Source organism: Pongo pygmaeus, chromosome 10 (genome assembly GCF_028885625.2).
Source record: "Pongo pygmaeus isolate AG05252 chromosome 10, NHGRI_mPonPyg2-v2.0_pri, whole genome shotgun sequence".
Taxonomy (NCBI): Eukaryota; Metazoa; Chordata; class Mammalia; order Primates; family Hominidae; genus Pongo; species Pongo pygmaeus.
The window spans coordinates 116240998-116262166 of record NC_072383.2 but is presented as its reverse complement, the minus strand read 5'-3'; the positions used below and the strand labels follow the sequence as shown (position 1 = coordinate 116262166).

The following is a 21169-nucleotide window of genomic DNA, read 5'->3' as shown; positions in this document are numbered from 1 at the left end:
ACAAAGGCTGTTGGGTTGGAGGGTGAGGACAGTTTCCTTAGAAAGTGTCCATGGGAGAACAGTGTGACCATCACCACCATGTCCAAATCAGTGCTCAGCTGGCTGAAGTGGAAACCTGGGTGATGAACGTGTTTCTATTTGAGTTTCAGAGTCAGATGTGAATTTCTTATTACTTGGCACAACCTTGTGTTTCTGCTTCTGAGCCACGACTTGGGACCTGGGCCACTAATGCTCTGTGTGACTCCAGGAGGCCATTCCTCCCACCTTACAGTCTCAGCATCGCCTCCTACAGAATGAAGTAGTTGGACTGGATGGTCTCTGATGGATGTTTCCAGCTCTCATCTATGTTCAGAAAGAGGAATTATGCCATTAGCCTCTCCCTGCATGATCTGGTAGAGTTTAGTAAGTTTCCTTCTGATGGAACACAACCGCCAGCTGCTGGTCCCATTCAGACACAGATGTGGGTTTAAACTGCAGAAGAGATTTTCCCTCCTGTTGTAACAATTCTGCCAGGAGAAGTGAGTACCATATGTATTAATGAGTCTGTCCTCAAAGGGGTAGAGATAAGTCCTTCCACCATAAAGACAATTTTGTCTCCCTCTCTCCCTCTTTCCCTCTATCCTTTCTTCCTTTCAGTTGCTTAGTTCATTCATTCATTCATATAACATCGATTAGTTACCTCCTATGTTTTTGTTTCTGTGCTTAGTTTTGCAGATTCCAAGATGAATAAGTAACAGTCTAGTGGGAGGAAATAGATCTTCGTCCTCTATTCCTCTCTCCTGTTCTTCCATACAACCATTCCTCTTTTCATTTCTTCCTTTCTTTTTTCTTTCATTCAGCACGCATTTATTGAGGGGCCACCATGTGACTGTGTGACTGGCTCATTGCTAAGTGCTGATGCATATAACATACTCCCTGTCCTCAGGGAGCGCCTAGTCTAGAGGATGAGACAGATAAGCTGACAAATGTACATGTAGAAGCACAAGCCTATATGGTTTTTTTTTTAAAGTTAGACAATGACCATCTTTTTGCAGAGCATCTATGGAAACTTCTTGAAATTTTCCAGCAAGTTCAAAGAGCAAGGCTTGGGAGGGTGGATAGATGCCTGACTTTCTTTTCCTCATGTAATATAATTGGCCCCCAACTTCCTTGAAAAACCTCACCTGCCCCCTGGGCCAAGTGGGAGCTTCTCTCTATATCATAGTCATAAATGATAAATCTTCACTCCACAAGTCACTGACATATTATTCCTTACACTAATATGTCCATTGTTATGGAAATGCAATTATCATTAGATAAATTGAGATAGAGTGAGAAGGCTTCCTGATGCCTTTCTACTAATGTTGGATCAGAGTTACCTTCAAGGTGGTCTTGCCTGGCAGGTGGTTAGAATGAACTAGAGCATAGCCTTGCCTAAAATAGTAAGAGTAAGACTATGTCCAAGTGGTCAGATGTCCCCTGCCTTCTACTGGGACTCGCATTTATTTCTCCCACATGGGGTCAGAGATCAAATTGGGGAGATCTGTTATTCCAAGGAAAATTCTATAGCTTGGGAATGTTAATTGTCCATGGGGCCAGTATCCATTTCTTTGTCTACACAATCATAGTTGAGTCTCCCTTTCTCCGAGACTCTCTGGAGAGAGCCTAGTTTCTCCCTCCATAGATAGCACCTAACTTGCAGGTTTGCTGCCAAGATTAAATGAACTAACAATACTAGTTACTCTGCTTCCAGGAAGATGGAGTAATTGTACTTTTCCGTATTCCTCCCAGTAAGTACAGTTGACCCTTGAAAAATGTGGGGGTGAGAAATGCCAACCCTACCCCCACAGTTGAAACTCCACATATAACTGTTGATGCCCCCAAAAACTTAACTGCTAATAGCCCACTGTTGATCAGAAGCCTTACCAATAACACAGAGTTTATTAACATGTATTTTGTATGTTCTATGTCTTATATGCTATATTCTTACAATAAAGTAAGCTAAAGAAAAGAAAATGTTATTAAGAAAATTATAAGGAAGAAATATATATTTACTATTCATTATGTGGACACAAATAATCATAAAGGTCTTCATCCTTGTCGTTTTCATGTTGAGTAGGCTGAGGAAAAGGAGGAAGAGGAGGGGTTGGTCTTACTGCCTCAGAAGTGGCAGAGGTGGAAGAAAATTCACATATAAGTGGACCATTGCAATGCAAACCTGTGTTGTTCAAGGGTCAAATGTACAGCTAAAAACAATGGACATTGTGTATAAAATAAACATAAGACCACTCTGAAAGAGGGCAAGAAGGAGGCAGACCAGCTAGGAACCCAAGCAATGACACAGTGGCGAGTTCCCTGAGACTTCTTTTTTTTTTTTTTAAAGATGGAGTCTCACTCTGTCGCCCAGGCTGGAATGCAGTGGTGCAATCTCAGCTTACTGCAACCTCTGCTTGCCGGGTTCAAGCGATTCTCCTGCCTCAGCCTCCCAGGTAGCTGGGACTACAGGCACCTGCCACCATGCCTGGCTAATTTTTAAAATATTTTTATTAGAGATGGGGTTTCACTATGTTGGCCAGGCTGGTCTCAAACTCCTGACCTTGTGATCCACCTGCCACGGCCTCCCAAAGTGCTGGGATTACAGGCATGAGCCACCACACCTGGCCGCCTGAGACTTCTTTTAGCTTCATGTATCCCAGACTTAGAACTGAAGAAGCTGGCAACCTGGATGTGTCAATGAGTGAAAACAAAAAAAGCCCCAATAAAAGCCTGCCCCATCTAGTCAAAGGCCCAGGAAAGGGACAGCTTAGCAAGAAAACTTTTACCCAATAACCATCCTACCCCAGCCAAACACCACAGAAAAATCTGTTGCCCTACCTACCCATAACAGCAAAGATCAAGTAGGGAGTCTAGACTCCCATCCTTGTCAAGCTGAACCCTGGCATCCCAATCCTCCTGCCAGGCTGGTGTTAGAGAAGGCTGAGTAGGGACTGTCATCCCCTACTGGTGGGAAAGAACACCCCCCCTCACCCAGCAATAATGCAGCACTCCCTCCCACACCTGCTGAGGTAGGATTCGAGGAGACCTAGTGGAGAGTCAGAGCTTTTACCACCACCATCATTAACAAGTCTGCTCCCTGCTTTTTGGCATTCTTACCCCTCCCAGCAAGAGTGGTATCAGCAAAGGTCTATGGGGGAGCTGGATTTCAACCTCTGCCCAGCAATAATGAGGAACTCCTCCCCTCTTCAGGGACTAACAGAAGCTGAATGGAGAACTTAGATTTCTACCCATCCCTGGCAATAGCAAGGCAGTACCTCCCCTTTCTCTGCTAGAGCAATGTCACAGAAATCCAGCAAAAACAAGAGGTTTAAATAAGATCCAGAGTCTCACAACATAATACTCACGTGTTCAGGCTTCAGTTGAAAATTACTTGTCATAGCAAGAAGCAGAAAGATCTCAAGCTGAATAGAAAAAGAAAGACAATCAATAGAAGCCAATGCTGAGATGACTGGGATTTTAGAATTATCTGATGACACTTTTAAAGCATTCATTATAAAAATACTTCAATAAGCAATTATGAACATTCTTGAGACTAATGAAAACATAAGAAGTCCCTGAAAAGAAACAGAAAGTGTCAGCAAAGAATCGGAAGATAAAAAGAAGAAGCATTTAGAAAATTTAGAACATACAATTAGAAAATACAATAACCAGATAAAAAATTCAATGGATGGATTCAATAACAAGATGGATGGGGCAGAGGAAAGAATTTGTGAACTTGAAGATAGAGTGATAGAAATTACACAGTCTGGATAACAGAGAGAAAATGGCCTGAGCAGAGTATCAAGGACCCTTGCGGATTATAATAAAAAATCTAACATTGGTGTCATTGGTGTCCTGGAAAGAGAGAAGAGGAGAAAGAGGACAGAGCTGAAAATGTTCTTAAAGAAATAATGGTTGAAAACTTCCCAAACTGGGCAAAAGACATAAACCTACAGATTAAAGAATCTCAGAAAACACCAAAGAAGATCAACCCAAAGAAATCCATGCTAAGATATGTCATGTCAAACTTCTGAAAACTGAAGACAGACAAAAGCATCTTGAAAGCAACAACAGAGAAACAATACTTTACCTATTGGAGAAACCATTCAAATGACAAATTTCTCTTCAGAAACCACGGAGGCCAGAAGAAAATGGCACAGCATTTTTTCAAGTGCTGAAAGAAAAGTTTTCAATTCAGAATTCTATGCATAGTGAAAATATTCTTCAAAAATGAAAGAGAAATCAAGACATTGTCAGATGAAGGAAAACTAAGACTATTTGTCGTAAGTATAGTTACCCTGAAAGAATAACTTAAAAGTGTTTTCTAAACAGAAAAGGAGTAATAAAGAATCTTGGAAAATCAAGAAACAATAAAAAGTGTACAAATACTATTAGATACAATAGTACCTATACCTTCTCCTCTTAAATTTTCAAATTATGCTTGATAGTTGAAGCAAAAGTTATAACACTTTCTGATGTGGTTCTATATATATGTACAGGAAATATTTAAGACAATTATTAAAGGGGGAGGGTAAGGACATAAAGGAACACTTCACTCAAACTGGTAAAATGTCAATACCAGTAGACTGCAATAAGTTATGCATATATAATATAATACCTACAGCAGCCATTTAAAAAGCTATACAAAGAGATACACTCAAAAATTAGCTATGTCAAGATGAAACTCTAAAAAATGTTTAACTAACTCACAGGAAGGCAGGAAAAATAAAACAGAAATTAAAAATAAAATTGACAAACCTGTAGCAAGACCAACAAAGATAAAACTCTGATTACCATTGTCAGGAATGAGATGGGACATCACCACAGACCCTGCAGTCATCAAATGGATAAAAAGAAAATATGCAAACAATGCTACACATATACATTTTGTAGCTTAAATGAAATAAACCAGTTTCTTGAAAATCACAAACTTCCACAACTCACCCAATATGAAATGTATAATTTGCATAGCCCTGTAAACATTAAGGAAACTGAATTTGTAATTTTAAAACTATCTTACTCCAAAAAAAGAAATCTCCAGATGGTGTCACCGGAGAATACTACCAAATGTCTAAAGAAGAATTAACACCAACTGTACACAATCTCTTCCAAAAAATAGAAGAGTATACTTTCCAATTCATGATATATACTGATATTACCCTGATTCTAAAGCCAGGGTACAAAAAGGGAAAACTACAGACTAATATCCTTCATTAATATAGTTGTGAAAATTCTTAACAAAATACTTAGAAAATAGAGTTCAGCAATATATACAAGTGGAGTTTATTCCAGGGATATAAGACTGGTTCAATATCTGAAAAAGCAATTAACATAATTCACCATATTAACAAGCTAAGAATAAAAAATAACATGGTTATATCAATTGATACAAAAAATTGTTTGACAAAATTCAACAACCATTCATGATAAAAGAAATCAGAAAAGTAAAAATGAGGAAATTCCTCAACTTGGTAAAAGCACCTAAAATAATACTACAGCTAACATTATACTTAGTGATGAAAAACTGAATGTTTTCCTCTATAACTGGGAACAAGCTAGGACATCCACTCTCAGCATTGTTATCAACACAGTGCTGGAAGTTCTGGCCAATGCAGTAAGGCAAGAAAAGGAAACAAGACATGCAGTTTGGAAAGGGAGAAATAAAAATGTCCTTATTTGCAAATGACATCATCTATGCAGAGAATCCCAAAGAAAATACAAAAATCCCAAAGAATGTATTTCTTAAAAAGTTCTTAGAACTAATTAGTGAATTCAGCAAGGTCACAGAATACACAATCAATACAAATTAGTTATATTTCTTCTTTTTTTTTTTTTGAGACAGAGTCTCGCTCTGTCACCCAGGCTGAAGTGCAGTGGTATGATCTTGGCTCACTGCAACCTCTGTCTCCCAGGTTCAAGTGATTCTTCTGCCTCAGCCTCCCAAGTAGCTGGGACTACAGGTGTGTGCCACCGCACCTGGCTAATTTTTGTATTTTTTAGTAGAGATGGGGTTTCACTATATTGGCCAGGCTGGTCTTGAACTCCTGACCTTGTGATCTGCCCATCTCGGCCTCCCAAAGTGCTAGGATTACAGGCGCAAGCCACCATGCCTGGCCCAAATCAGTTATATTTCTATATACTAGCAATTAACATATGGAAACCTAAATTAGAAACATGCCATCTACAATTGCTGAACAAAATGGAAATACTTTGGTGTATATCTGATAAAACATGTATAGGGCTTGTACGCCAAAAACTACAAAATGATGGTGAAAGGAAACAAAGATCAAAAGAAATGGAGACAGATACCACTGTGGGTCAGACTGTATTCCCCACAAAGGTATGCTAAAGTCCTAACCTCCGGGACCTGTGAATGTGATCTTTGGAAATAGGAACTTTGCAGATATAATCAAGTTTAGATGAGGGTATACTGGAAGGGTGGTCCCTTAATCCGATATGACTTTCGGCCTTATAAGAAGAGGAGAAGAGAAACAGAGACACACAGGGAGAGCACCATGTGACAACAAAGGCAGAGATTAGAGTGACGCAACTGCAATCCAAGTAATGACAAGGATTGCTGGCTACCACCAGAAGGTAGGAAGAGGCAAAGAAGGATTCTACCTAAAGTCTCAGAGGGATCCTGAGACACGGCCTTGCCAATACTTTGACTTGGGACTTTTGCCCTCCAAAATTGTGAGAGAATAAATTTCTGTTGTTTTAACCCACTCAGTTTATGGTACTTTGTTACAACAGCCCTAGGAAACTGATACCCATACCATGTTCATGGATTGGAAGATTCAACATAGTTAAGAAGTCAGTTCTCCTCAAAATTCATATATAGGTTTAACACAATTTATAACAAGATCCCAGAAAGATTATTTTTATAAATAAAGACATGATTATTCTAAAAGTTTGTGAAAAGACAAAGGAACTAGAATATCTACAATAGCTTTATTCTTTTGAAAAATAAAGTGAGAGGAATCAGTCTACCTGATCTCAAGACTTCTTATATAGATACAGTCATCAAGACCAAAATGGATATACCGATGGCAAGTAAGCACATGAAAAGATGTTCAATATCTTAGCCATTAGGAAATGCAAATTAAAGCACAATGAGATATCACTACACTCCAATTAGAAAGGCTAAAATAACAAATAGTGACAACACCAAACACTGGCTAAGATGCAGAGAAAAATGAGTCATTCCTACATTGCTGGTGTAAAATGGTGCAGCTACTCTAGAGAACAGTTTTTGCATTTTCTTTTAAAACTAAACATGTTATTACTATATTATCCAGAAACTACACTTCTGAGCATTTATTCCAGAGAAATAAAAACATATGTTCACATAAATCCTGTTAATAAATGTTTATAGCAGCTTTATCCACAATAGCAAAAAATAGGAAACAACTTAGATGTCCTTCCATGGGCAAATGGTTAAACAAACTCTAGTACATCCATATCATAGAGTACTACTCAGCAATCAGTCAAAAGGAAGAAACTCAGCAATCAAAAGGAAGAAACTATCGATACATGCAACAACTTGGATGAATCTACGGAGAATTGTTCTGAGTGAAAAAAGGCAATCTGAAAAGGTTACATACTGTATGATTCCACTTATAAAACAGTGAAATGATAAAATTATAGAAACAGAGAATAGAGCTGGGCACCAGGGTATGCAACTCTAATCCCAGCTACTTGGGATTGAGGTTGAGGCAATGGGATTGCTTGAGTCCAGGAGTTTGAGACCAGCCTGGGTAATGTAGCAAGACTCTATCTCAAAAAAACCCACATACAGCTAGTGTTTATTATACTGGACAGATATGGAGAATAGATTAGAGGTGCCAGGGGTTAAATATGGAGGGAGGATGGTGAGGAGAGGGTAGGAAATGGGTATGGCTATAAACGGGCAACATGAGGGATCTTCGTTTTGATGGATCTGTTCTGTATCTTGACTGTATCAGTTCAGTATCTGGGCTGTGATATTGTACTAGAGTTTCATAAGATGTTATCAGTAGAGAAAACTGAGTAAGGGAAACATAAGGTCTCTCTCTTCTTACAACTACATGTGAATCCACAATGATCTCAAAATAAAAAGTTTAATTATAGAAACATACTATCATTAACGTAATAGCCACCATTTATTGATGACAAAGCACCTCTACTCAATACGAAGGAGGTAGGTACATACATAACTCATTTAAACTTCACAACAGACCTACAAGGTGGATGTTCTTAGCCCATGTTAAGGATAAGGAGGCCGACTGCGTTGACCCACACCTGTAATTCCAGCACTTTGGGAGGCTGAGGTGGGAGGATCAGATCGCATGACCCCAAGAGTTTGAAACCAGCCTGGGCAACATAGTGGGACACTGTGTCTACAAAAAAAGGTGTTTTAAAGCTGGGCATGGTGGTGCACGCTTGTGGTCCCAGTTACTCAGGACGTTCAGGTGAGAGGATCGCTTGAACCCAGAAGGCTGAGGCTACAGTGAGCCATGATCGTGCCATTACCCTCCAGCCCAGGCCACAGAATGAGACCTCATCTCAAAAAACAAAAATAAATAAATAAAAATAAAATTTAAAAAAAGTATAAGGAGAGACTCACTGACCCAGAAGCAGTGTGGATCTAGCGGCAGTGGCGTGGGCTTTGGGAAGGTGAAATGTACAACCTGGCTGGACACCCAGTAAGCATCTAGACAGAGAATGTCCATTTCCCCTCTGCCCTTGACCTCCTTTGCTATTGGGTGTTCGCCACACCTACTCTTGGAGTTGGCAGATAAGCATACCTGTTGACCACACTAAACCATCTTTGAGTACCTGGTCCACATGAGTAGTGGACCTCTGAGTAATGGAGGGATCAAGTGACCACTGTCCTGTGGGTGAACAGATGAAGGCTCCCCTGGGAACACTTAGCTCTGCTGGCTTTGAGAGGCAGGAATCCCTTTTATGTCATGTGGAGGTTTGCTGCTTTTGCTCATCTCTTGCCATCTGGTGAAAGCAAAAAGTCCCAAAGAGGTGAAATGCTTTTCAAGCTTCAGGCAGCACCAATCTATCCCTTTCCAGGAGAACATGCCTGCAAATGCATACAGCTACTGTTCCTCCCTGCCTGCCTCCCTCCCTCCCATTCCTCCACATCAGCTACTGTTCCTCCTTGCCTGCCTCCCTGCCTCCCAAGCCTCCACATCATTTCATCTTCATGCAGCCCTGTGCACTTGATGTTATCATTATTCCCATTTTACAGAGGACAAAACCGAGGAATGGAAAGGTTGGGCATTTTGCCCAGGATGTACAGAAAAGAGGTGGCTGTGGAATTTGAGTCCAGGTTTTCCTGACTCCGGATCCTGCTGATACTAATTTCCTGGTGCTGCTGTAACAAAAGAGCATAAACTTGGTGGCTCAAACAACAGAAATTTATTCTCACACAATGCGAGGCCAGAAATTCAATGTCAAGATGCCAGCAGGGTTGCCTTCTAGAGGCTCTGAAGGACAATCTGTTTCATGCCTCTTTCCCAGTCTCTGGTGGCTCCGGCAATCCTTGGCTTGTGTCTGCATCACTCCAATCTCTCCCTCCATCTTCATGTGACTTTCCTCTCCATGTGTCTGTCATTGGATTTAGGACTCACCTGAATCCAGGATGATTCGGATATTTGTCATTGGATTTAGGATATTTGTCATTGGATTTAGGACTCACCCGAATCCAGGATGATCTCATCTCAGGATCCTTACCTTAAGTTATGTCTGCAAAGACCCTTATTTTAAATACGATCAGATTCAGAGGTCCTGGATGGACGTCTTTTGGGGGACACTGTTCAACCTACTACTCTGCTCAGAAGCCCAGCAGGCCATTCCGAAAATGCACACATGGATTCTATCTCTCTCCTTGTTTTTGAGCTGGTCTGGGGTGAGGAGAGGCAGTGCTGGTTCCAGCTGTGACCCAAGCTAAGATGCTGAAGGCTCACTCTCACATTCTCTCTGGAGCTGTCAGACTGTTGATTCTTTAATAAACACTTGGCAGGAGAGGTGTTGGGGTGGGAGGGGTACTCTGGACACCTCTGCATGGGGTTTTTCAGGATCAAAGAGACACAGGGTGCGTGGTTGTCACCTGTGTGGTTTTCATTACGTGGTCACCTTTCACTCTGGGGTCCAAGCAGTGGACAGGAATTCGACTCCAGAGGCTGTTCCTTCCACAGCTGGATGCAGCCCAGTGGGGCTGATGAAGCAGGAGGGACTTCGGAAGGATCTGGTGGCTGAAGAAAGGGCAAGAATTGTTGCGGGGGCTGGGGTGGGGGCCTCTCCTGTTCAGCCCACTCTTTCTGCTGTGTCTCTGCTTCCCTGCCTGTCCCTGACTCCTACCCTGTTTTCTCTCTGCAGGACCACATCCCTGTCCCTTACCAGCCAGACTCCAGCAGCAACCCCTCCTCCACGACGTCCTCCACGCCCTCCTCGCCAGCACCCCCCCTCCCTCCTAGTGCCACGCCGCCTTCTCCCCTACACCCTTCCCCGCAGTGCACACGGCAGCAGAAGAACTTCAACCTGCCAGGTACCTCCATGCTTGGGGAGACATGGGGGGTGCAGCCTTGGAGGGGCAGAGATTAGGGAGAGGGTGGGTTCACACCAGAGCCCTGATGCAGCAAGTCTCTGCTGGAAAGCGAATGGGTCAATGACCAGAGAGGGGCAAAGAAGTATGTGGACTCACCCTTATCGTATCCTAAGCAATTACCCTATATCACTTATTTAATCTTTGGAACAGCCACAAGGTAAGCATTATCATCTCATTTTACAGATGAAGAAACAGAGGCTCAAATTGGTGCAGGAACTCTTAGAGACTGTCTTTTGGCAAGCTACAACCCAGGGTCTTCGCCTAAGTCTAAGTCACAGAAGGGAGCCATTGGCTCTGGAGCTGACAGTTGTCTGATGAGCTAAATTAGTTACAATTGGCAGCGAGATCCTGTGCTGGAGATCTTAGGGGCACATGTCTGAGCAGGGCTGCATACTGAGTTTTAACCCAGATGTGAGAACAGGGCCGTCACCGAGCAGTCTGGACTCCTGGAGTCAAGATACAGGTTTGTTGCATTCTTGCTGTGTCTCACCTCTGAAAAGATGTAGTTGGACAGGATGATCTGGAAGGTTCCTCTAGCTCAGGAATTCCAAGGCACCTGGGCTGTCAGGGAGTATGCACTGGGCTATGAGATGGTAGTAGAGAAGCCACTCATGGGACACTGTGGCTTCTTGACCTCCTTTGTCATTAGACCTAAGAATGGGATATTTTTCTTCCTTCAGGTAGACGAGACCTAAGGATCTCCCCATCTCTTCCAGGGTCCAGCCTGGCCCAGTTCCTGTGCTAGGCCCCTATTTGTGGCACTGCAGCTGGCTTCAAGAAGGCTGGTGGGACTGGCATGACCAGTTGGAACCAGAGTCTACATCTGTTTTGTTCAATATAGTATCTGCTAGCCATGTGTGGCTATTTACATTTAAATGAATTAAAATTAAATATAATTTAAAAATTAGCTTATCGGTTACACTAGCCACATTTCAAGGGCTCAGTAGCCACATGTGGCTGGTGGCTGCCACACTGAATGGCTCAGGTGTAGAACATTTCCATCATCACTGAAAGTTCCATTGGATACTCTGCTCTAGCGCCTGATTTCCTTCTGAGTCAACAAGCTTCACACTATGAAAAAAATCCCAGGTCCTTGGCCACAGCTCACACCTCTAAGCTTAACCAGGCATGAGTGAGTGGCCAGGAGGCAAATAGAGGCCCCGCCCCAAACCTGGGCAGCACCCCCATGCAACCATCCATCCATCTGAGGACAAGCCAATCACAGCACCTGTCCACACTGTTTTGATTTGGGTTATGTCCACAGAGATGGTGCATAGTTTGAATTCTTGGAACTTTGGGTTTTTTGTTAAGTTCAAGTCTGAATTTAACAGCCTCGTATCCACCTAGTGCGGGGGACACTCACCTGGCAGCCATCAAGGACTGCAATGTGAGTCACCAGCTGAATCGTCTTAGTAAGTGCCACCGATTCATTGCCCGGCATTTCCACAGACAGAAGGCTCCCACCGCCATCTCCAGGGTTGTTCATTTTTACTTCTTCAGAAGGGGATGAAGGGAAAAAAAAGACCTTTAGACTTCCCATGACCGCCCACACCTGGGGGGAGTGGGCCCGATGCTTTCCAATAGCCACTTCACTCCCTGGAGACACTGGCTTCAGGAGTATTTTCTCTGAAATTGTTTGGCACTTGTTTGTGGACCAGGGGATGGGGAAGGGCCGTTTTACGGGAGAACTGTGCACAAAAGGACCACAGCTCTTTTCATCCCTTAAAGAATCTGCTGGCATCTTCAGACAAGAGACCTGCCTAGCCAGGAGTAATCAGGGTGTCCCTTAGCTCCTTCCTTCCCTCAGCCAGAGTCTTCAAGGAGGGGTGCCTGACAATTTGCTGTGCTAGCGTGCCACCTTATCCCCCTCTGCTCCATGACAGGCCATGACAAGGTCCTGGCTCTCTGGGGACTGGGCTAAGGGGTCGTTTGGGTAAAATCACTTCAGCATGGCAGTTAGAGTATGGGCTCTGCAGCCAAGCTGCTTAGGTTCAAATCTCAGCTTTACCATTTAATGTCTGTGTGATGCTGGGCAAGTAACTTGCCTCTCTGGGCCTCAGTGTTCTCGTCTATAAAATGGAGATCATAATAGTACCCACCTTAGATAATTGTTTTAGAAAGAAATGTCATAATACATGGACAAAGCTTAGCAGGGTGACAGTTTCATTGAAGGCCTCAACAAGTCTGGGCTCCTTGAATTATTATTCAATACAGTAATAATAAAGTACAGTGGCTACCTTTATTTGCATTTCTCACCATCACTGCTAATTAATATGAGGACCTAGGCAGAATTGTAGAATGAAAGATGAAATCCCCATATACCTTGACGTAGGAGTATGAACTGAACTCAACATTTGGGGAAGGTAATTTGGCATTTTCTGTTAAAGTTTTTTTGTTGTTGTTGTTGTTTTGAGATGGAGTCTCACTCTGTCGCCCAGGCTGGAGTGCAGTGGTGTGATCTTGGTTCACTGCAACCTCCACCTCCCGGGTTCAAGCAATTCTCCTGTCTCAGCCTCCTGAGTAGCTGGGACTACAGGTGCACACCACCACACCCGGCTAATATTTGTATTTTTAGTAGAGACGGGGTTTCACCATATTGGTGAGGCTCATCTCGAACTCCTGACCTCAGGTGATCCACCCACCTTGGCCTCCCAAAGTCCTGGGATTACAGGCGTGAGCCACCGTACCCAGCCTTGTTAAAGTTTTAAATGTGCATTCCTTTGACCGTTATATCACTTCTAGGGATTTATATACAGAAACACTTGCACTAGGGTGCAGAGATCTGTGTGTAAGGACTTCATTTTAACAGTGAAAACTGAAATTAACCCAAATGCCCATCAAGAGTGAGCGGTGAATGGTTGAATACACACATATATCTATATAACCAGATATTCTGCAAACTTTCAAAGGAATGTAGTACTCTATATAGATTTCCTGACATGGAAAGATATCCATAATGTTTCTTAAGTAGAAAATAAGTGATTTGCAAAGTCATCAGTATAACATTCTATTTATTGTAAAATATTTACACATATATATGTCTGTGTACCAGTGTGCATATATGTGTTGGCATGTGTGCAGTAAAGTCTGGAAGAACTTCGTGGCAGCTGTTGAGGAGAGGGACTTTATCTCATGCACTTCTATGATGTATATGAGTGTGCATCCATTTTAGAATTGAATAATAATAAAATTCAGTGCTGAAATGGAAAACAAAACAGAACCTTTTGGAAGTACAGTTGGACCTACCCTGTGTCTTAGGTGGTTTTAGCAAAACACTCCCAGGGTCATGAGTACCTGTCGTGTTTGTACAAAGATCTGGCTGGCTGTCCCACTCTTGACTGGGAGCTTCTGTTGATGAAAAATGGAGCTTTGCCTGTGGGTCCCTGCCAGATGTTGAGTTTTCTGAAGGCTGTTTAAGCTAAAGCTTAGGCATAACAATGTCCCCAGCACTGATTCATCTAGAACATTCTTGTCCAAAACGGGCTGGGGGGGTTGACCAGCCGTTTAACTCATCTGTTAACCTCAGAACATGTGGTGAAAAGGATATAAGAACCCCAAGTGTGGTGTGTGCAGCCTCGGTGGTGTTTGCGACTGTGTGCTGCCAGTTGGGTGGACCTCCTGTTATCCGCCTTTGCCTGAGTCCTGGGGCCATGTGGACATGGCCCAGTATAAGGTGACGTTAAGAGTGCTGCATGGACAGACAGACCTGGAGTTGGATCCCAGCTTTGCTCCTTCCTAGCTGTGTGATTTTGAGCATGGTACTGCCTCTGTTTAGGTCTGTTTCTCATCCTCATCAGTAACATGGGGCTAGTTCACTGCTACCGATGAGCAGAGTTGTGGTAGCATCCATCATGGCAAGATAGATGAAGAGGCTTCGAAAATGATTGTCTTATGGGTTTCTGAGGCTGGAGTGTTCAAATACCTTCTTTCTTTGGAGCCAAATACCTTCTTTCTTTGGAGCCACCTAGAGCCATTTTGAAACACACACACACACACACACACACACATAACTCCAGGAAATGGCAAATTCTAATGGCTCAAAGGGAGAAGAAAGGAGCTGGAATCTGCCTTTGGTGGAGTTTGCAGGATCTCTGAGACCTCACTTGGGCCATGTGGGCTCGTGAGAGTGTTTCCTCCCTTCCCCTTTCCATCAGTCTCTCCCGAGTCCCTCTTTTATGCTCATCACTCTGTGCCATGATCTGGTTTACATACTTACTTGTTAAGTGTCTGTCTCCTTCATCAGAATGCCAGCTGCATGAGACTAGGCAATGTGTCTTCAGTCACCACTCCACACTCAAAGCCCAACATGTTGCCTGCAACTGAAGGCACTCATTATGTGTTTGTTGAATGAATGAATGATCTGAATTTCATGCACTGCCCAGGGCTGCAGTTTTTTCTCTTCAAATTTTCTTCTTGGCCCTCAGACTGTGTTCATCCATTCATTTTGTTAACAGTATTTATTATGCGTCTACTGTGTACCAGCTACTGTACTAGGCACTAGGTTTGGAGCAGGGAACAAACCAGACATGGCCCCTGGATTCACTTCCTATTGTTATTGTAAGAAATGACCACATACTTAGTGGCTTAAAAGCACACAGGTTTATTATCTCACGGTTCTAGAGGCCAGATGTCCAAAACAGGCTTCACTGGGCTAAAAACCAAGGTGTCAATAGGGCTGGTTTGTTCTGGAAGGTCTCAGGGAGAATCCGTCTCCTTGCCTTTTCCCAGCATCTAGGGGATGCCCACATTACTTTGCTTGTGGCCCCTCCTCATTCCGGCCTCTGCTTCCATGATCACATCTCCTTCTCTGACCCTGCCTCCCTCTTCTAAGGACCCTTGTGGTGACATCGAGCCCACCCAGATGATCTAGGATAATCTCCCCACCTCAAGATCCTTGAGTAATCTCATCCAAAGAGTCCCTTGTGCCATGTAATGAAATGGATTCACAGTTTCCAGGGATTAGGACCTGGACATGTTGTGGGGGCAGGGGCAGGCATTATTCTGCCTACAACAGCCCCAGTTCTCGTGAAAAGTATAGCTTAGTGAGAAAAAAAGGTATTAACCAAATAAACATATGCATGAAAATAGGATTATAGACTGTGATGAAGGCTGTGATGGCTAAGAGCCTTTGCAAGAGTCCTTGAGCAAATGCAAGAGAACAGATTTAGGTTGGAGGGTCACTGGATGGCTGAGTTCTGCAGGTGGGGGAAGTAAGGCAAAGGCCCAGCCACAAGAAGGGGCCCAAGTGCCATAAACAAGGGAAAGAGGCCTCCAAAGAGACTCAGAACTACAGGGTCTGGGCCTAGCAGGATTTTAGATTTTATGTGAGACTCCATGGGATGCAGTTGAAAGGCTTAGGCAGTGAACGACTTGACCTTTCTTCCTTCCTTCTAGAAGACCACTCTGGCTGCTCTCTTGGGAGGCCTCAGAGTAGGCATGGGGGCTCCAGAGGGGAAGCTCCTTCAGAGTGGCCTGGTTGTCTCTTAGACTTCATCTGCAGCCTCCCAGGTCCTGAGTCATCTTGGATGCCAGAAAGCCAGGAGCCACTCTGCTCTCCTGAGCAGCCCACTCAAGGTCACCAGCTGTTCTTTAGAACCACTTCTTGATGGTGTCTGTCATCAGCAGGAAGAACAGGCCTCCCAACAATGTCTTTCCTCCTCTTCTGGCCATGTGTTTCCCTTTCAGTCACCAGGAACGAGTTGTTCCATGGCATATGGGGAGGAGTCAAGGAGGGCGTTGGCTTCGGGTGTGGAGGCATTTGCTGGTGTCCTGTTGCCTGACACCTGTCCCTTCTTGGACTCTCTGAAGCAGCTCCTGCTCTCCGTTGCCCAACCCCTCCCTTCCAAAAAGAACATAGCTGTCAGCGAACCTTTTCTGCAGACATTGAGTCCCCCATCACTGTCAGAGCTGGGGAGGGAAAAGATCAGCCAAGCCTCTTGAGAGCCTTGGGTAGTTTTTCCTGTTTTAATTTTAGCCCCTTGTTGACTAATAAAGTAGTTGCATGCAGTAAAAAACTTGTGTTATCTAAAAGTAAAACGGTCCCTGAAGTCATGGAGGGTGATTTTCTTTTAAAGCTTTGCTCTGTGACCTTGAATAAGCTGCTTCTTGCCCTGGACATCCCGTTTTCCAGAATCAAAAATAGACTCCAACTATTTTAAATAATCTGGAATTGGACTAAGCCCAAGGTTTTTGCTGTTTCATCTATGATAAAGAGAGTTGGTTAATTCAACAAATGTGTGTTGCACACTGACTGGTGCAAGGCACAGAACCAGGAGTTTGAGGTCCTGAGATAGTAGGACTTACTCCCTATCCTGAAAGAATCTATCAATAAATTTCAACCTCAGGGAGAGTGTTCCGTCTGCTTCCCCAAAGCAGAAGATTTCGTTAGCACTTGGAACTGTGTGATTGTCTCTTGGTTATAAATCATTCTTGTCTATTAGTTAAGAGAGCTTCAAAATGTGTTTATTTATCTCACAGCTAATACTAATTCAGCACCTTCAATACACTTTTATCTCATAATGATGGTCCTTGCCCTTTGAGGAAGGGACTGTTATTATCCTCATTTTACACATGTGGACAGTGAGACTTGGAGCTTCTACAAATAGCCAAGGGCAGAGCAAAGATTTGACCCTAGAGGATCAGCTTCTAGACTCTAGGCTCTAAGCTACTGTGCTAATATTTGATAAACCAACTCCAGTGGTAGCTTGTCCCTGAATGTCATCAAATTGTTTCTGAAAGTGGATTCACCAATACGACTCATCTGACTATATCCCTGCCCTCTTCATTTACTTGAGGACACAAAGCTCTGTGTCCCCTGCCCCCAACACCCCTTGGCCCCCTATTCCAGGCACTGTTCCCCAATGGAGTAAGTGCTAATGTTAGCAACCTTTAAGTGTCTGAGACCCCTGGCCTCTGGCGAGTAGATTAGAAGTAAAAGGAATTGTCAGGGAGCTGGCAGTGAAGTCCACAAAATTTCTTTTATATAATTTTTTCCTAAATACAGAAGTTAATTCATGCTTGTGGTAGGTAGAATAATTCCCAAAAGATGTCCATGTCTTGATCTCAGAATCTGGGAAGATGCTGCTTTACAGGACAGCAGGAACTTTGAAGATATGATTAAGTTATGGATCTTGAGATGGGAGGATTATCTTAGCTTATCTGGGCAGTCCCTAAATATAATCACAAAGGTCCTTATCAGTGGGAAGCAAGAAGGTCAAAGGCAGAAGAAGGAGATGGCACAGCAGAAGCAGAGGCTGGAGTGATGGAGCCATGAGCCAACAAATGCAGGCAGCCTCAAACAACTGGAAAAGACAAGGAATAGATTTTCCTGGAGCCTTCAGAAGGAACTAAGCTTGATTTCAGCCCTGTAAGACTTATTACAGACTTTTGTCCTCCAGAACTGTAGGAGGATACATTTGTGTTGTTTTACTAAGTTTGTAGTAATTTGTTACAGCCACAAAAAAGAAAACTGATACGATGCTCGTTGCAGAAAATTAGGAAAGTACTGAAAAAGCACAAAGGATTTTTTAAGCCACTGTAATCATTCTGCCGAAAGGGGAAAAAATTAATATTTTGGATTATGGCTTTGCAGAGTTTTTCTGTGTGTGTGTGTGTAATTATGCATTTCACAAAAATGGTATTATAGTCAGAATGTCTGTTTGAGTTGGAGCAGTCTGATTTTAGGGAGTGTGAGATGTCAGATGGGAGGTTTGGCATGGATGTTTAGAGTTCTGGTTTCTTTACACATGGTTGCAGTCCGTTGTCTGCAGGGATGTCTGCAGAAGTATGGAAACTCTTGAAGGTGGGCAGAGAATGACCATGTGGTGGCCGTAAGAGCTCAATTTGGTCCCTGAAGGGATGTCTCCTTGGGGACACTCACTTTGATGTTTTCTTTCTTTTGCAAGCATCCCACTACTACAAATACAAGCAGCAGTTCATCTTCCCAGGTGAGTTTCATGTGAGCTGGAAGAAGCCCCTTCTGAACAAGCCCCGCTGCATTGCAGCAGTTTCTGGGATTAATTGGAGGCAGATGTTGTGGGGGTGCCTCAGATCAAAGAGGGTAATGGAGTCATCACACTCCAGGATAATGGCTGAACATAGAAGTGGAGAAGAAAGAAGTGGGCACAGTGGGACCCAAGAAGGTCCCAAGGCACCGTGGAAAGGCCTGAGAGGGTGGAGTGTCATGAACACTGGGTGAGGCTGAGGAGGGGTCTAGAGCCATATGGCAGGAAAGAGCTGGTCATAGGGTCCTGAGCTGGGTACTGAGAAGATGTGAAACCAGGGGCCTTATCATCCCAAAGGGAACCCAGGAGAAAGAAAGATTCAGAGATGACCAGTGAATGCTTCAGGCTAGATGTTTGAGGGTTCTGGCAGCCCCCTACTCAACAATGAGGAATTTTATTGAGGATGTCATCCAGAACCCTGGTCCAGCTGAGCAGGTAGAGTCCAGGTGGTCCAGGAAAAGAGAAAGGAGATTGGCCAAGGGCAGAGATCCAAGATCTTGTGAAAAATTGGCTGCCATGTCGCCCAGGAATCAGGCCTTTGCGGGGGTTGTGGACTTCACTTTTTTTCTGAGTGTCCAATCTCTGGTTTTCAGATGTGGTGCCGGTGCCGGAGACGCCGACCCGGGCGCCCCAGGTCATCCTGCATCCGGTGACCTCGAATCCAATGTAAGTGGGACAGAGACATCTTCCCCCTTTCCCAAGCTTCCCAGCCCTGGCCCTACAATCCACTCAGGTTCCCTATCTTCTTTCCTTCTCTTCCTGGAACTGATGGAGTTGGGGGCAGAGGGAGATGTACAAGGGAGCCAGAGAGACATAGGGAATAACTTAGGCAAAGAGAAAGGGCGTGACAGCTCAGAAAGAGAGATGGAGAGAGAGGCAATGCTGTTCCTCACGAGCAGCTATGCCTTGTGTCTCTGCCCCTGCCTGTCAAATGCAATTTCCAGGGGCTGGACCGTTTCCTAAGGACCCATAACCCCCCTGTGATTAGGAAGACAACTTTCCCCGGGCGATAGCTAGTACTTAATGAAAGGGCAATTATTCCATGTCACTGAACATAGAATAACTTTCAAAAGTCTCATTTAGGTTTATGGAATCAGCAAACTATAGCCCATGGGACAGATCCAACCTCTTGCTTGTTTTTATATAAAGTTTTATTGGAACACAGCCATGCCTATTTGTTTACAATGTATTGTGCATGGTTGCTTTCTCTATGCAGCAGCAGAATCAAGTAGTTGTAATAGAATCTGTATGGCTTGCAAAGCCAAAAATATTTACTCTATGACCCTTTGCAGAAAGAAATTTGCTAACCTCTGGTTTATATTATTATAAAAATAATATAAGTTAATTTTGGAAAATTTGGGCTATTCTTTCAAAAGGGAAAGGTGAAATAATCACTCATCATCTCGCCACTGTTGGAACTTCTATGTGTGTTCTTACAAGTACCGCGCGCTAACCGATTGCGCCACTGGAGCCACTCTATGTGTGTTCTTTCCATTTCTATTTTACATAGTTATGACCCACAATATATGCAAGCAGCTACCATCCTGCCTTGTTATCTTTATGCTGAATGTCACATTTTATGAATATTATTTTAGCCTGTCCATAGACATTGTTGGGTTTTGTTTTTTGTTTGTTTGTTTTGAGACAGAGTCTCACTCTGTCACCCGGGCTGCAATGCAGTGGCGCAATCACGGTTCACTGCAGCCTCAGCCTCCTGGGGTCAAGTGATCCTCAAAGCTCAGCCTCCCAAGTAGCTGGGGTTACAGGTGTGTGCCACCACACTCAACTAATTTTTGTAATTTTTTAAAATTTTTTATTTTTGTAGGGACAGGGATTCGCCATGTTGCCTAGGTGGGTCTCAAACTCATAGGTTCAAGTGATCCTTCCACCTCAGCCTCCCAAAGTGCTGGGATTACAGGCATGAGCCACCGCACCTGTCTGACGTTGTTTTTAATGGCTGTAAAATGACATACTGATGTAGAATAATTTTCTTAACCATTTTCCTATTGCTGGATTTTACATTGCTTCCCATATTTCACAGTTGTAGATAATGCTGCAATGAACATCTTTGTGCGTAGTATCCTTAGGAAACAGATCCTGTTTTCAGGTGGTTTATTGCTTGTGCAGCAGAAGTGAAGTCACCTTGGCCAGGCACAGTGGCTCACGCCTGTAATCCCAGCACTCTGGGAGGCCGAGGTAGGAGGATCACCTGAGGTCAGGAGTTGGAGACCAGCCTAGCCAACCTTGTGAAACCCTGTCTATACAAAAAAATACAAACATTAGCCAGGCGTGGTGGCACACAGCTGTAATCCCAGCTACTCGGGAGGCTGAGGCAGGAGAATCGCTTTGAACCCAGGAGGTGGAGGTTCAGTGAGGTGGGATTGTGCCACTGCACTCCAGCCTGGGCTACAGAGGGAGATTCTGTCTAAAGAAAAAAAAAATGATGTCACAAAGTCACCTCCTTAACTTCCTTGGTTGTGATGGAAGCCTGGGGCTTGCTAGGATTTGACCAGTTTCCTAACTCACCTTTGTGCCTACTTAGTTTTTCTCC

The 21169-nt window shown here is 43.6% G+C and overlaps 1 protein-coding gene across 1 annotated transcript in view; it reads left to right on the top strand.

The window, feature by feature from the left end:
• Positions 1-21169, top strand: part of KSR2 (kinase suppressor of ras 2) — a 517247-nt gene that overhangs the window by 423853 nt on the left and 72225 nt on the right. The window contains exons 10-12 of the mRNA XM_054444768.2: positions 10387-10555; positions 18520-18561; positions 19212-19284. Coding sequence (XP_054300743.1) covers positions 10387-10555; positions 18520-18561; positions 19212-19284 — 284 coding nt within the window. The remainder of the gene's footprint in view (positions 1-10386; positions 10556-18519; positions 18562-19211; positions 19285-21169) is intronic.